General features: G+C 54.8%; 1 protein-coding gene across 2 annotated transcripts; it reads left to right on the top strand.

The window, feature by feature from the left end:
* Positions 1–6,539: 6,539 nt before the first annotated feature.
* On the top strand, positions 6,540–14,668 carry LOC101575061 (alpha-1-antiproteinase S-like). Of its 2 annotated transcripts, none has more exons than XM_004635165.2 (5): positions 6,540–6,643; positions 10,424–11,058; positions 12,054–12,324; positions 13,442–13,589; positions 14,400–14,668. In XM_004635165.2, exons 2-5 carry the CDS (start codon positions 10,428–10,430, stop codon positions 14,589–14,591), a joined length of 1,242 nt encoding a protein of 413 aa, XP_004635222.1. In that variant the 5' UTR covers positions 6,540–6,643; positions 10,424–10,427; the 3' UTR covers positions 14,592–14,668. The 2 variants fall into 2 exon arrangements, with proteins under 2 accessions (XP_004635222.1, XP_023575369.1); XM_023719601.1 differs by lacking the exon at positions 6,540–6,643 and adding an exon at positions 7,171–7,267.
* Positions 14,669–15,836: the final 1,168 nt, after the last annotated feature.

Here is a 15,836-nt window from a genome sequence, read left to right as displayed (position 1 = left end):
TCTGACAGGACTAAACAAAAAAAAAGGGGATACAAAGGAAAGATCATTTTGTATTTATATATACAAAATAGTTAGGATAGATATACAGCTACTTTTGCTTAATTCAATGAGAAGAAAGAGGTGTACTAACAGTGTTTGGACAGAATATCCTGTCTGCTTCCTGTACTAGGGATAACCACTAAGAAGATAACGGTGTACAATGTATTGATTATCGAAACTGTCCTATGAATCAGCTTTGAAAATGTCTCATTCGTATTTGTTTCTCAATAAAATTAAAATTAAAAAAAAATAGAAAAGGCAAATCCCGTCTTCCGAGGAGAGATGGGTAAGAAGGGAAGTGACCTTTGTGGGGACGGGGCTGGTAGAAACATGCAAGGGACTTACTTCCTCGGTTTGTTCTCTGTCTTGCTCAGTGTGATGTTTTCAGAGTATACAAAATGTGAAAGAACTTTTGAATAACATACTGAAAATCTAGGCTTTTCCTACATGTGCATGACACCGTAGTAAAAATAAGTCCTTGAAATATGACGGGACGGAAGGGACAACACGTCAGAATGGGCCGGGGGCAGGAGAGGCGTGGGCAGGTGGGATCCAGGGGTTTTATGAGGCCGTTTCACAAGGCCTCCCTCGGCCTCACCTATAAAGCAGGGGTGATAAAGCCCTCTTCCCTGAGCTGTGGAGGAAGCGGGGAGCTGTGTACACAGATTGGCTAATAGGGTGACTGTCACCCACAGCTAATGGGGAAAACAAAGGCATTTCCCGGGAATCTGCTGGTCAGTACTCAGGCATGGAGGTCAAGGTGACCAGGCAGCCAGTTGCAGCCTCAGGAGCACGGGTGGAGCAGGCAAGGGAGGCCACGCTGACGCAATCTCCCTCCCCACCATGACAGCTCATGCTGTCAGCGCAGCCTTGCTCCCCCGCTCCCCCAGGATCTGGCCCATGGTGGCACTGGGGAAGCAGCCTTGGGTGTGGTGGGACCTCGTCTGGCTCTGGGCAGCACTCCCACTACTGCCCTCTCTCTCCAGTCTCCCTCCAGTTCAGATAACAAAGTAGCTCCTCTGGCTTCTCTTCTCCTCTTCCCCCTTCCCTCCCCCTTCCCTCTCTATACCCTCCTTTCCCCTCCCCTCCCCTCCCCTCTCCCTTCCGTCCCTTCCCCCACTCCCTTCCCCCTCCCCTCCCCCTCCATCCCCCCCTCCCCTCCCTTCTCCTTTGAGACAGAACCCCACTACATTGTCCAAGCTGGCCTCAAACTTGCAGTCCTCCTACCTCAGCCTCCCAGAGTAGCTGGAACTATAGACACACACACACTCCTGCCCACCTCCCTGGTTCCCACCTGTCCACGCCTCTTGCTCAGTTTTGTTCCTTTAAGAAGTCACGTGTTCCATACAAGCATTTAGCATTCTAAAAGTCTGCGCATTCTCGACCTGACAAACCACCTTACATACCTGATAAAAGAAACACTCCACCTCTACTCACCTCGATGAGCTCAGTACCCAAATAAAATAGTCCTTGGATCACTTGTTTTGTGCCCAGCACAAAATCGGAGAGATGAACCACACAGCTCATGCACTTGCAGGCCGGTAGTGCAGCCCGCAGTGCGTCCCCACAGTGTCCCCTCTATCTCTACAGTCCTGTGGTGACCTAGAGCTACTCGCTGTCTCCTGTGTAGAATGGGGACCAGGAAAGCCTAGGCCTCAGGGGTGGATCGGAGGGTGGGGAGTCCATGGGGGTGACATGCCTCAAGGCCTCTCCCTAGTCTAAGGAGCAACAACATAAACGGGGGGCAAAATGAGCCAAGCCCCTCAGTACTTAGTGCAGGCAAATACAGGGGGATTATGAGTTCAAGTCTCACCTGGGTAACTTACCAATACCCTGCCTCCAAAGAAAGGTGCTCATTAGTAGAGCACCCTAGGTTTGATCCTTAGTACCCCCTAAAAAAGAACAAAGAGCAAGACATCATGTCCAGAACTGAAACAAAAAGAATAGCTTTCCAAAATCTAACAGTTTTGGGATTTGAAAAATATGGGTTGGCCAACTGGCCTCTTGACCCGAATGCACCAGTGGATACAACTGAGGCTCACCTAATCTGAGTCAATTTCTGGCTTCTGAAATTAGGTCAGTCCTGCTCAGCTAGAAGAACGATGCCTTGGTCCTAAGTGGGAACTTAGGGGAGAATTCACAGGGCTTTATGCTGGGCCTGTGGTGTCCCAGTTCGCACCTCCGCTCTGTGTCTGAATTAAAGTCTCTACTTTCCTTTTGTCACATCCAAAATTTTTTGGCTTATGGTTGATGAGCACAGCAGCCACCATGTGGGACTGTGTGAATATACTTAATGGTATTTAAGACAGAGCCTGGCAGACGGAAAGTGCGCAATACCACCAGAGGTGACAGCCTGTGTCAGAGTCACTTTGGGGATCTACAGTGGAAAATGACAGCCTGGAGACACTCAGCAGAAGTGAGCAAACAGAAACATTCGGGGTCAATATGAAAAAGTCAACAGAGGTGGGGGAAACTATTCGAGCCAAAGTCTGAGTTGGGCAAGTTCTAAGGACTATGGCTGTCCTTTGTCTGAGCAACCCATGAGGGGCTCTCGATTTGGAATAACAAGCCCCAAGGTCCCACGCCTGGGCAGATCCTGCACACCCAGCCCGCCTTTGCCAAGGGGAAGGCAACAGCGTCATGCAGGCACAGGAGAAAATGAAGCTGGGCCTGGACATAACGTCCTTGAGACATGAGCTTCACAAAACATCGGGGGTTGGCTGCGTGGGGAGAGGAGACTATAAACGGGCTCCTCTTGGCCAAAAAGTGACAGTTTGACCATCACAAAGGAAATCGGGAGATTGTACTTCAATAGGACAGACTGAGTCTCCTAAAAGCTGCACGTCCACAATGGCAGCCGTAGTTCAGAAGCTGAGAGCAAAGTTAAAATGTCAAAAGGTTCGTTGTAATAAAACAGTAGTTTCACCAATTTTAGCAAAGTAATGAAGCTAGAATGTGTCATTGGTTCCTGCTACCACCGATGACGACGACATTGTCATCCACCAGGTGGGATTTGCCTTGCTTCCCACACTGAGCGAGGACGAGACTGAACACTGGAGGCTGGGAGCAGCCAGAGCTCCAGACAAAGCCGAAATGGTCCCCACACAGGACGTGGCCCTGTGTGGTTATGCACAAAAGGAGAGGAAAGAGTCCACAGGATGGACGCTGCAGGTGCTCGATGCGCAGGAGGAGAAGCGAGGTGCCAACTCGGCTCTTCTCCCAGAAGACAAAATGCAGAACACCTGGGTTTTAGTGAGCTAATGCAAGACGGATGTGGGGGCCACGCTGCGGACACAGCGGATCCTGCTAACCCTGCACCTGCACCTCATTCAGCCCTCACAGCAGCAATGTGTGAGCAGAGGACACTGCTTTGTTTCAGAGGGGGAAACGGAGGCTCCGGGAAGCCCTTCCCTGACTCCACGCTGCCCATCACACACACTCAGAAAGGTGCTAACACTCCTGCCCTGCACCTTCGGGAAGCGCCAGGAGCACAAGCCCCCGGAGGGGTGGAGCCGCGGCCTTCTAGGTATATGGCAGCTCGGGGCGCAGTGCTGCTTCCCCAGCCTGGAGCCCCACAGAGCAGGATCCTTGCTCAGATGTGGGGCACACTGGAAAGGCTCTCCACGCCCAGGACACATCCCTACGTGTCACACACCACGCGCCGGGAACGCTTCTGGGCTAAACTCACACGCTCTTCCCTGCCCGAGCGCAAGTAACTATTATCAGCCTTGCTTCACAGGTGAGGAAACAGAGGCACAGGACCGTTAAGTGGCCTAAAGTGTCCCAGAAGGAGTCAAGGTGAGGCTTGAGCCCAGACACACGCTGCCCTCCACAGGGACCTGGAGTCTGGGAGGGAGCTCGGCTGAGGTCAGCTGCCCAGAGCCTCCCGTCCTGATCCTGGATCTGCGGGCCCAGGACCCTCACAACCCTGTCTTCCCCACCCTTGTTGCAGACTCTGGGCTTCGGCGCTTAGCCGCCCTCCAGGCCACAGCACAGGGCTCCTATCTCGGGGCTGCGCCCACGGGATCAACCCATGATGCACCTCCTGCCCGAGCTCGGGGCAAATGATACAGTAGACAATTCCAGAGAAACCAGTAGACCAGACTTTCCCTGCTGTGTCTTGGGATCTGCAGACCAGTATCCTGGAGATCAGCCTGGTTGCAGCCTACTGTGGACGATCTGTCCTTGTTCTTATCCCATGCCTTTCCATGTTGAGCTTCCAAACAGATGAAGGGCTGAGCATGGCAGAGCCTTTGCCTGATAGCATCAGCCCCAAGTCTGAGTCTCTTGCTTGTCCCAGGTGTTCCTGCTCTGAGCCATCCCTCATTCCCCTCCAAATGCCCCAGCGGGCACTCTTTGGGACCCCGCCAGGCCTGTGACACACACCACCCCATACACATGGACCCTCCACTGCCTCTGGGGCTCCACTGGGCATTTCAAGGTGGTTCTGCCCCCCTTCCTCTGCACCTGGTCTGGGAAATCTGCCAAGATGCTGGTGCCCATGAGGCTCCATGCCAGGAGGGAGAGGCTGTTAACCGCAGTAGTCCTTGGCAAGTGTGACTGCCTCATGCTGGGAAGGGGACTGTTCCTCTTCAGGGTGGGTAGGGATGATGGCCTGGTTACACAGTCTGCCAAAGTAGGGATAGCAGGAGACACACAAGCCTGCCTGCACCAGGAAGGCCAGCCTGGCATCGACCTGGCAAAAGGTCAGGCTGCTCCCTGCCCTGCTCTTTGCTCCTTTTGGACCTGGTACCATTGCCAGCCAGAGCTCCCATCCTCTAGACTGAGCCATACACATTGGTAACTTAGGGTGCACATGACCAGCCTCTGTACTGCACCCCGAGAACTGACCAAGGCAGCCATAGTAGATGTACCTGCTCACAGGGCCACTAGGAATCCGGGGGAGAGGGACTGTGACCAACACCAGCCCCAGGCCACCTGCTGGCCTAAAGAGGCTGAGTTTGGCAGAGCAGGGAAGATGGGGCACCTGCCACTGCCCACTCTGGGGAGCAGACAGGACAGACAGCGCCCCCACGGACTCCACTGTGCAGATGGAGAAGCATAGGCCCAGAGAGGGCAGCACATGCCCGGGACACCGAGGACCAGCCTCCCGAGGCTACAGTCTAGCAGCCAGTGCCTGGGGAGAGGGGTCCACACAAGGCCCAGAAGCCAGGGGATGTGGGGAGTGGGACTGGGGAGCAGGAAACTGTGGCAAGAGCAGTTTCTCACTCCCTGCTGGGGTCCCCAAGAGTACTGAAGGAGGAAATGCCAGCAGGGAAGCACCAGGGCCACCCCAAGCCCACTTCAGCAAACCCACAGAGACCCACAGGGTACGCTGGGCCCTGGGCTCTGCTACTGCTGCTTGCATCCTGCAGCAGCTAAATGACACATGGACTGTCATGGTGCCCACTACACAGATGGGAAGCCAAGCCATGGCCTCATGGACAGTGACTGCGCTCCCTGGTCTGTACCTGCGTGCAGGCGTTCCATAGGTCCCTTGTCCCATGAGGCCCCAGGGTGGGGGTCGGCAGGCACTGGTTAAGGAGAGACGGACAAAGGGCACCATCGCTCATTCAGCACAGAGCCCCTGGCACACCCTGGGTGCCCAGCTAGCACAAGGTGCTCAGGATGTTGGGGTCCGACTAGGACTAAAATCAGGGCTGCCCTGTTAGCCAACCCTGCAATCCCACTGCACAGCCGGCCACAGCACGGCCCCCACGGATTGTGCCAGCCCTGGGGCAGGGCCGTGCCCCCAAGCAGAACTCAGGTGGCCCGGGCAGAAGAGAAAGGGAGCCTCCTGCCCCTCAGAGCAGTCGAGTAGCAGCAGGAGAGAGGGCTGGACTGAGCCAAAGACAGAATCCACTGTGTGCCTGGCACTTTCCTGAGGGACTTTTCATCCCTGTAAGGCCAAGAACACACCTCTTGGTTCAGAGGTGAAGGCCTCACCTGAGGAGCACAGCTTTTTTTATGGGTTTACTCTCACCCTGGATCTGGCCTGCCCCAGGGGCGTCTTGGGCCAGCCTGCTGTGGCTCTGTCTCCCTCAGTTACGCTCCGGTTTCCTGTAGAGGACATCAGATAATTTGGATATCTAAAGCTGGGTAGCTCTGTTTGGAGAAGCAGACTCCCTGCTTTGGGGCTTAGTATCCCCACCTGTCAAATGGGCTCATCACCCACTGTGACCCTCCCAGGGTTTCCAGGCAGCTGGCTCAATAAATGGTGCATTTGCTTCCCATGGGGCAGCTACCCAGAAGGCCCCAGTGAGGGTGCAAGGCCAGCAAAGTGGCCCTGTCCCTGGGACCCGCTGACTCAGGCTAGCCGCCCACCTCGGGGACAGGATGCTGTGGCGTGGTGGATGAGTCAGGCTGGGTTATGGAGCGGGGCCCGAGGCTGCCGGGCAGCGTGTGGCAGGCGGCGTGGGCGGGAAGCTCAGAGCCAGGCCATGAACTTAGGTCCTGTTTGTTCCTGCAATAACTAGGAGGCCACCTTGGTTAATATTCACTAGCAGTCTCCCTGTCGCCCCTCGGCATTGCTGTTTAAATACGGACAAGGACAGGACTCTGTCTTCTCAGCCTCTGCCTCCACCGCTGGCCCAGGAACCGAGTCGTAAGTGTGCTTTCTCTGGGGGGACACTGAGACTCCTGGGTTTCTGGACTGCCAGGCAGGCTGTAGGCCTGGGCTTCTGGTGTGTGTGTGGGGGGGGGGGGTTTACTGATGCCTCCTGTTGTCATAGTAACACAGATCTGAGGGTCTCTTCCCATGGCCTAGACTCTGGGCAAGGAGTAGAGGAGATTTGTGAGGAGATTCCTGAGGAGCCAAGGTACAGCCATAGTGGTGACAGGGGCAGAGCTGTGAGTCCAGCCCCTGTCCACCAGGGCATTACTGCCCTCAGATGCCCCCCTGCCTGGTAGTTACTATGGTTATCACCGTTTATAGAGAAAGATTCTGGGAACAGAGAGGTTGAAACCCTGTTCTGAACCCTCCACCCCCGGCACACAGGCCTTGGGTCCCAGCTGTGGCTGTGGAGCAGGAGGCCCGGGATGCCCCTGAGGCCCCTCTGATGCTCTGGGACTCTGAGCAAAACAAGACCAGCTTTGACCTCCAACCTTAATCACTGCAGAGGTAGAAGGAATTGACTTTTCTGTCACGGGTCTTTGGAGACGGGGCTAGAGAGAAGCCCCTCACTGACACAGCCAGATTCCCACAACCCCTGCGCAGAGCCCCAGCGAGGTCTGTAACAACTGGCGCCTCTTGAGCCCTGCTCCACACAGGCCCCCTGACGCTTGGTGCGTGGCTAGTTTGCACAAGGTTCTGGGAGGATGTGAAGGTGCCCTATGAGCTCCAGGAAACTGAGCTCCAGAGGCGCTGAGTGACTTGCCCAAGGTCATGCGATGAACTGCGAGTCGGACTCAGCAACCTGGCCTCAGAGTCCCTAATTTGAGCTACAAAGATTTCGTAGCTACTCTTCGCTTAACCAGGCCACCTCTGAGGCTTCCTGACTCCATGAAGAGCTCACTCCTAGTTCTGTAGGCAGCTGACTCTGGTTTTTAGTAAGTTGCTTAACCTGTTGGGGCCTCAATTTTTCCACCTGTGAAATGAGACTAAATAATAGTCTCCACCTGACCAGATAACTGATGAGGGACGCGTAGATGAGAGTGCGCAGACAGCACGCGCTGCTTAGTAAATGCACAGAAATGGCCATGCCGATGCCTAGTTTCGCTTAGCATAGGCTCAGGCAGCGAGCGGTGCAGGAACACTTGGAGAATGGAGGTGACATTTGCCAGACTCAGGGGCAGATCCTTGCTGAGCAGGAGTCCTTTCTTTGGCCTCACACAATGCAACAGCTGGCCAGAAGGAAATCTCAAACCTGCGTGGCACCAGGATGGCTCCCATGCTGTCTGTGGCCCCTACTGGTGGCTGCTGGGGCTGCAACCTCTTCCTGGGAAAGCTTTTCTCTCCAGGGTGCACACTGGAAGGTTTCTCCTCCAGGAAGTGAGGCCCAGAGAGGTGAGGTCCTTCACACAGGGCCTCCTGCCTGGCTCCTCTTTGATGGAATGCTGGGTCTCAGCAGCTTGTGACCCTATGCCTGGGTCACCTCCCCAGAGAGAGAGAGTTCTTGGCTCCTGGGTAGAAATGATAGATAAGACCCCAGGCAGCCCACACTGTTCTGCCTCACAAAGTGCTCCCACCTGCGCTGGGCTCCGTCCTTGGTCTCTCAGCTGGAAGCTTGGCCTCTGTGTCTGCTCCTGTGGGAGCTCTGTGGCTATGCTCTCCCCCAGCTCTAAGCTTAGGGGCCTAGGGGGACCTGGGACATAGGCCACGGGCCTGGGCCACTGAGGTTTGCAGGAACAGGCTGAGAAGCCCAATGAGTCCAAGAGGACACTGGGGACCCAGGTTGGGCCCAGTTCTGCCATTCCTGGAGCCTGAGCCCCGAGGCCAGAGCTGGCTCTCCTCAAGACCCATGTGGAGGAAAAGCCAGGCCCATTCCAGCAGGATGCACTCGGGGCTGCAGACCAGTGGCTTGCAGCCTAGACACACGTAGGGTAGAGGGAGCTCCGTGGGCAGGCAGCTCTGCGTGGCTCTGGGTGACTCAACTTCCACTATCTCTGTGCTCTGATGCTGCTCAAAGCCAAGCAGGTAGCAGCAGATATGCCCACGGCTTCTGGGCCAGAGGCCACTCAGCATGGTTCCCGTGTCCGCCCTGCTGTAACCCAACTCCCCTCACCCCTGAAAAGACGGAGGATTTCCATAGGGGTGCACAAAGGCCCAGATGGGAAAGAAAGGCAAAAATCTAAGGCGATGGAATACACACACTGGCTAGTGTAAGAAAATACAGAAGACATGTGTTAGGTAACGTGCAACCTCCCTCCCTTATTTAGAGATGTACAGAGCCTATGGGGAGAGAAAAAGTAGCAGAAAGAACCCATTCTTGTGATTCTTTTCTTGTCTAATGTGAACAAAACTCCCAGAAGGTCAAGGGTCCAAGTGAAACTTGATGCCTCTCATGCCCAAGAGCCTCTTATTTCCCCCTCAAGTTTTCAAATCCCTAATTCGAGGACACTTGCTTTTTGTGGGCTATTAAGGTGGTGGCTTTAGTCAAGGGTTAGCTAATAGCTAATTATGCAGCTTCTGCATGTTCTCTGCAACTCGGACTTCAGTTTCCCCACCTGCAAAGAAAGCAGGTTGCTGGCCCCAGACCAGCCGTTCCTGGCCCAGACAGATGTGAAGTAGAGGCAGCTTTTCCAGCAGGCAGGCAGGCAGGCTGTGTGTGCTGCAGGTGCCAGCGGCTGTCCCATGTCCAAACAGAGGGGCTCTTGCAGGTGCAGCTGCAAACCTTGCCGCTCTGTTGCCTGCAGCCGTGCAACCCCCAGTCCCCACCCTCCCGTCACCTGAAGGCTTTAAATCCATGACACCTGCAGGGACTCCCTCCCCCCTCCCAGAGCACCGCAGGGTCTGTATCTATTTCACAGAGCTCTCCCATAACCCCAGTTTACAGATGTGGAACAAGAGCCAAAACTTTTTGATGACTTCTCCTGGCTCACAGAGCTGGTGAGTGACAGCCTGGATCGGAACTCATGGCTGTCTAAAGCTAAAAAATAGTATTCCATCTCCCAGCTTCCCACGTCGGCCCCCATGTTAAAGGGCCAGTGAGCTGAGAGGGTGGGGAGCTGACGGCAGCAGTCCCGGCCCAGCCTCAAGCTGGAGCAGCACAGCTCTGCCCACAGGAAAAGCCTCCCTGGTCGAAGGCCCTGCTTAGGGCTGGCTGGAGACCGAATTACGCAGCTCCCCACGTGCTTTGTCCTGGTCAGTTCCCTGCTTCCCTGGGTGTCCTGATTCCCAGCTGTTATACAACGGAGCTGGGTAGGTGCCCTCCCCGGACTACCCTGACTCAAAGTGACTCTTGACTCTTATCTTGCCAGATGGCCCTGGCAATTGCACTCAAGTTTACCACGTCTCCCATGCCTCAGTTTCTCTTTTTGTATAATGAGGACAATGCCACCTGTACGTCAAGGTCATTGTAAATGAAGCAAACCCTTCAAGGGCAAGGGCTCAGTACTCAGCCTGGCTGCGGAGACAGATTGTGCCGTGAGTTGCTGAGACATGAGCCCTAACCCCTCCGGGGCCAGTGCGGGCTGTGACCGTCTTCCCGCAGGAGTCTCACAAGTGGGTGCAGAGCTGGAGTAGCTTGAGGATTGCACTGTGAGCCTTTTGCTGTTTTTCTGATTTGTGAATGTCCACTAGTGAATGGGAAATGCTCAGGACAGGCTGCACACTTGACAGACAGTAAGTAAACCATGGCTACCGTTTTGCGTTGTCTGTTGGTGGCCTGTGGGAGCTGTCATGCAGCCTGACACAGGGCTCGTGGCCCCTTTTTCTGTCTTGCAGGATAATGTCATCCACTATCTCCCGGGGCCTCCTGCTCCTGGTGGGCCTGTGCTGCCTGTTCTTCAGTTCCCTGGCTGAGGACACTGAGGCAACAGAGGCTCCTAGCCATGTCCAGGAGCACCTCACCTCCCACAAGATCACCCCAAGTCTGGCTGACTTTGCCCACAGCATGTACCGGGTGCTGGCTCAGCAGTCTAACACCAGCAACATCTTCTTCTCCCCTGTGAGCGTTGCCATAGCCTTCGCCATGCTCTCCCTGGGGACCAAGGGGGACACTCACGCCCAGATCCTGCGGGGCCTAGAGTTCAACCTCACGGAAATAGCTGAGGCTGACATCCACGAGGGCTTCCAGAACCTTCTCCACATCCTCAACAGGCCCAACAGCAAGCACCAGTTGACCACTGGCAATGGCCTCTTCGTTAACAAGAACCTGAAGCTCTTGGAGAAGTTCTCAGAGGACGTCAAAAACATATACCACGCAGAAGCCTTCCCCACCAACTTCGAAGACTCTGCAGAGGCAGTAAAACAGATCAATGCCTATGTGGAGAAGGGAACCCAAGGAAAAATTGTAGATTTTCTGAAAGACCTGGACAAAGACACGGTCCTTGCCCTGGTGAATTATATTTTCTTTAGAGGTAAGTTTGCACATATGGCCTAAGCTGAGTTAGCCTTTACCATCCTAGTGCTTACTGGGAATCCTTAGGAGGGGTGTAATCCTAACACGCCGGGAGGCTGATGCAGGAAGATTGCAAGTGTGAGCCCAGCCTGGGCAATTTAAGACTCTGTCTCAAATTAAATTAAATTAAACTAAACTAAACTAAATTATTGAAAGGCTGGAAATGCAACTCAATGCAAAGGTCCTGGGTTCAATCCCCATTACTACAAAGTACTTGGCTGTCTATCTAGCTGCCTCCATTCACTAGTCTGAGAGAGGGGAGGGCCAGGACTCCTGGGGCCCAAGTGTTAAGGCAGAGTACACAGCCCCAGGAAATAGCCTGGGGAGGAAAGTAGGGTCAAGGCCAGGCCTGCTGCCCTCCCTGTCCCCCCTCCTGGGGCAGAGTCCAGCAGTGACAAGCACCCAGGTCAGCATGACTGAGGTCCCAGGTCTGCTGTGCCTTGGAGTGATTCCTGTGCCCTCTCCAGGCCCATCGCCTCTTCCTTAATGAGAAAGGAGGGTTTAGGGTCCCAGAGTTGCCTCCCCACACCGACGGCCCGAAGCCGAGATTCACAAGTACAGCAGAGGGGAGGTAGCCCTGGCCTCTGTACTACATATTGGGTCCAGGATAAGCAGAAGGGTGGAACTCAGAACACCCTGAGTGTGGACTCTGGAGCCCCAGATGGGGAACCATCAGAATATGTTTGGGACCAAAAACGTTTACCTGTAATTTCCAAGCCAACCTTAAATATATAATCCAGATACAAATGCTTGCTCCTGGTCCTCCCTGGTCAGGAATCACCCTCCCAAGGCCCCACCAGTGGCCCGCAAGGCCAATCACAGCCCCTTCTGCAGGCCAGGAAGCCGAGGCTCAGAGCACAGGGTGTGGCCGTGGCCACCCAGGCTCCTTTATTCCAGCACACTCACTTAGACCTCAGTCCTACCCTGGGTGCTGCTTCTGTCTCCGCTCTCCAGGCAAATGGGAGAAACCCTTCCAGCCTGAGTCCACCGCAGAAGAGGACTTCCACGTGGATGAGAAGACCACCGTGAAGGTGCCCATGATGCGGCGTGTGGGCAATTTCAGGGTGTTTCACTGCAGCACCATCCAGAGCTGGGTGCTGCTTATGGACTACGAGGGCAACATCACTGCCCTCTTTCTCCTGCCAGACGAGGGGAAGATGCAACACCTGGAGGAAACACTCTCCAAGGAGCTCATCTGCAAATTCCTGAACAAGAAAGAGAAGAGGTGAGTTTCCAGCTGGAGAGTAGACAGAGCATGCCACCTCTGAACTAATTCAGAGCCCACCTAGCCACACTGACCAGTAGCTGGGGACAGTGGGCCACATCCTTCAGGCCTCAGCTCCCAGAAATGATGCTGGGTTTTCAATAGACTAGATGGCAGCACTTAGTTCCAGTAGCACCAGTTGGGCTTTGAAAGGGCTGGTGGGCAGGGTGAGAAGCACCAGACCTGCTGGAGTGTGGTGAGTGGGCTTCCTCCCTACAGGGGAGAGTCTCTTTCCAAAACCCAGTGCCCGGGGCAGGGACCACAGCAGGGCTCAGAAGCATGAGATGGAGGTAGTGGCTGAGTGTGGCATCCAGGCTGTGCTGTCCTGGGGTGCAGAGGGGACAGGCTCAAATGAGAAAGGCCAGCCGGGACAGCCCAAAGCACTTTGAAGAATGCCTCTCTTCCCTGTCACTTGCCAGTGTGGTTTACCAGGTCCCCAGAGCCAGAGTCCCCCAGATGGACCACAGATGGATACAGATTGGCACATCATAACTGAGCCAGAGCTCTGTGGCAGTTTTGCCTAGAGTTCACTGTCAACACTCATGAAAATGTACCCAAGTGTAGGAGTGAAGTGTCACTGTGGTGTCACCCTAACCTTCTCAGGGTACCTTTGTCCCCACTGTGATCAGAAGTCCAGGCCACACAGCTAGGCCTTCAGCCTTGTAAGGCTCCTCTTAGCCCTGCTCTGAGCAAGTGGCATTCAGCTCCTGCCACAGTGACCCTTGTCCCCTGGAGGTTGGGCCACAGAAAGTTCCTGGCTGGGGGCTAGGGGTGACCAAAACTCTACAGGGAGAAATGACACCTGCTTCCAGGAGGGCAGCCTGCAATTGCCCCGAGGACTTCACAGAGGAGGTGGCATCTCAGAGGCCATCAGGAGGCCTGATCCCCGTGATGTTAATGTCCTCTGCCCCTGGGGCAGAGGAAGATGAAATTCCAACAGAGAGGCAGCATCCCATCCTGCTGCATAGACAGGACACTAACGGGAAACACAGGAGAAAGGAAACCCTGGCACACACGGTAGTCTCGTAGAATGTGAGAAACGCTGGGAATCTCCTTCATCTTTCTTTTCTCATGCCAGCACTGCCAACATACATCTCCCCAAACTGTCCATTTCCGGAACCTATGACCTGAAGACAGTCCTGGGCAACTTAGGCATGACCAACGTCTTCGGCAACAGTGCTGACCTCTCAGGGATCACGGAGGACGGTCCCCTGAAGGTCTCCAAGGTGAGGTCACATGGTGAAGGTGATGTCCTAGGGCAGAATGGGGAGTAGGACATGAGTCGGCGGGAAGGTAAGGGGAGATGGGACATGTACTGGGTGCAGCTCCTCTGAAGAAAACACACAATTCACTGGACAAAACAAGGCAAGCAAAAAGAGCTGGGGAGGTGGCTTCTCTTGCTGCTGGATTTACAGGGACCTCTGTTCAGGTGCCTCCCCAGCCCTCAGCCTCATCTTCTCTTAGGATTTTCGGGTTCTTGGGCTCAATTCACCCACATGCATGTAGAGAGACAGCCTCAGTCACTGCACAGGACATTCTGGAATCTTCCATGTGTGAGACAGAGCTACTGGTGCCTCTCAGGTCTCAGTTGCAAATGAACTCAGCCAAAGATGCCAGTGGTTCAGGGAAATCTGGATAGGTCGTGTGGGCTGTGCAATCACTGGGTCTGGACAGGTGGGCGACACTAGCAGAAGCCTGTTGCAGCCACTCTCCACCCCACACTGGAAGGTGTAAGCGTGAGGAGAGGCATGGCTTCCATGTCACCTTCTTCTTCTGAGTTTAAGGGCTGCATCCAGGACATGACAGGTGATAGGCAAGATGAGAGCTGAGAAGACAGTGGGCCGGGCCAGGCAGAGACAGAGACAGGGGAAAGGCTCCATATGACCATGCAGGAAGGGCACTGTGGACACGGCAGGACCATCAGGAGGAGCAGGGCTCTTGGGAACCGCGCCAGGAAGAGGCTCCCTGCTCTGGCCGCTCCAGCGTGCGTGGGGCCAGCCCAGCCTCAGCGCCTGCCCTGCCTCTCTCCCCTCCAGGCTACACATCAGGCGATGCTGACCATCGATGAGAAAGGAACAGAGGCTGCAGGGGCCACAGTGGTGGAGGCTGTATTCATGTCTGTGCCCCCCGAAGTGCACTTCAACAGGCCCTTTGGCATCATCATCGTCGACCACTCCACCGGAAGCCCCCTCTTTGTGGGGAAAGTGATGGATCCCACACAAAAGTAACCGCTCTCAGGCTTCTGCACCCCAAGCAGCCCATCCCCTCCCTGGTGACATTAAACAACATTAAGGCCTTCGTGTGACCTGCTAGTCCTTCCCCCTGTGTCCGAGTCTCCTTTGCATTCTGAGGCTACGAGAGGTCCAGGTCAGTGCGCCTCGGTGTCCCTGCACCCCCAGGTGTGAGATTCTGCGTGGTGCAGCCTGGTGGGAAGGGCCACTGTGGCTGAGACTGGGTCCTTTGCTCCCAAATCTCCAGTCCTGCCTGGGACTCACGAGGGGGCTGTGTGGCTCAGATGCCAGCCTGAGGCCCCAGGACCTGGCAAGTGCCCTGCATGTCCTGGGGTGAGCTCACCCCCTACATACCCAGCCCTCACTGTCTGCACTGCAGCGCCCCCTGCAGGTCTGGTCACATGGGCGTGCGCGCGCACACACACACACACACACACACACACACCCTCTGAGGCCTTCCTGCAGCTCCAGGAGCTGCCAGCCCTGCCCTAGCACAGAGCTGCTGCATCTGCAGCCATGGGGGTGGGGGCGGGAGGGGACAATGATGTGCCACACGAGTCCCATTTTCTATCCAGATCTGTTCTGTTCTCTTGTTCTCTTTTTCCACCCCACTCGGTCACCTCGCCAAGCCTGGTCCAAACCTCTCAGAGGAGAGTGAAGGAAACCAGCAGGGACACTGGAAGACGGAATAGCTAACACTCCTCAAGACACAGGTGTAGGCAGACCATGAACAAACCCATGTTGCACAGGAAATAGTACCAAAAAATCAGTAACTAGGATCGCATCATACTAAAAGGGTTTGCACCACCAACAGAGTGAAGAGATAACCTACACAATGGGCAAATAATCTTACCAGCCACTCCTTAGACAAATGACTAATATGTAGAGTATGTAAAAGAACTAAAAATTATCAGATTTCCCCCCTCCATTTAAAGATACAATCCAAAAATGGGCATCTGGAATAAACAGACATTTCTCAGATGAAAAGTACAAATGCTGGCCGGCCAAATAGCTAAGCGGATTAAAGCACCTGCAAGCAGGCGCAGGGGCTAGGGGTTTGATCCCTTGGCCTACCGTGCTGGCCTTGCCCCAGGGTATGCTGAGATGGCAGTTGAGGCTGGAAATGGTCATGTGTGCCTGTAATCCCAGCTCTTGGGAGGTTGTAAACAGGCGGATCACTAGGAGTCTGATCTAGTAGTGAGACCCTGAACACCCTGTAGACCCTTCCCTAAAATACAAAAA

This window comes from Octodon degus, unplaced genomic scaffold (assembly GCF_000260255.1).
Source record: "Octodon degus isolate 3935 unplaced genomic scaffold, OctDeg1.0 scaffold00070, whole genome shotgun sequence".
Classification (NCBI taxonomy): Eukaryota; Metazoa; Chordata; class Mammalia; order Rodentia; family Octodontidae; genus Octodon; species Octodon degus.
Note: the sequence above shows the minus strand (reverse complement) of the source record. Positions and strands in the feature narration are given on the sequence as shown.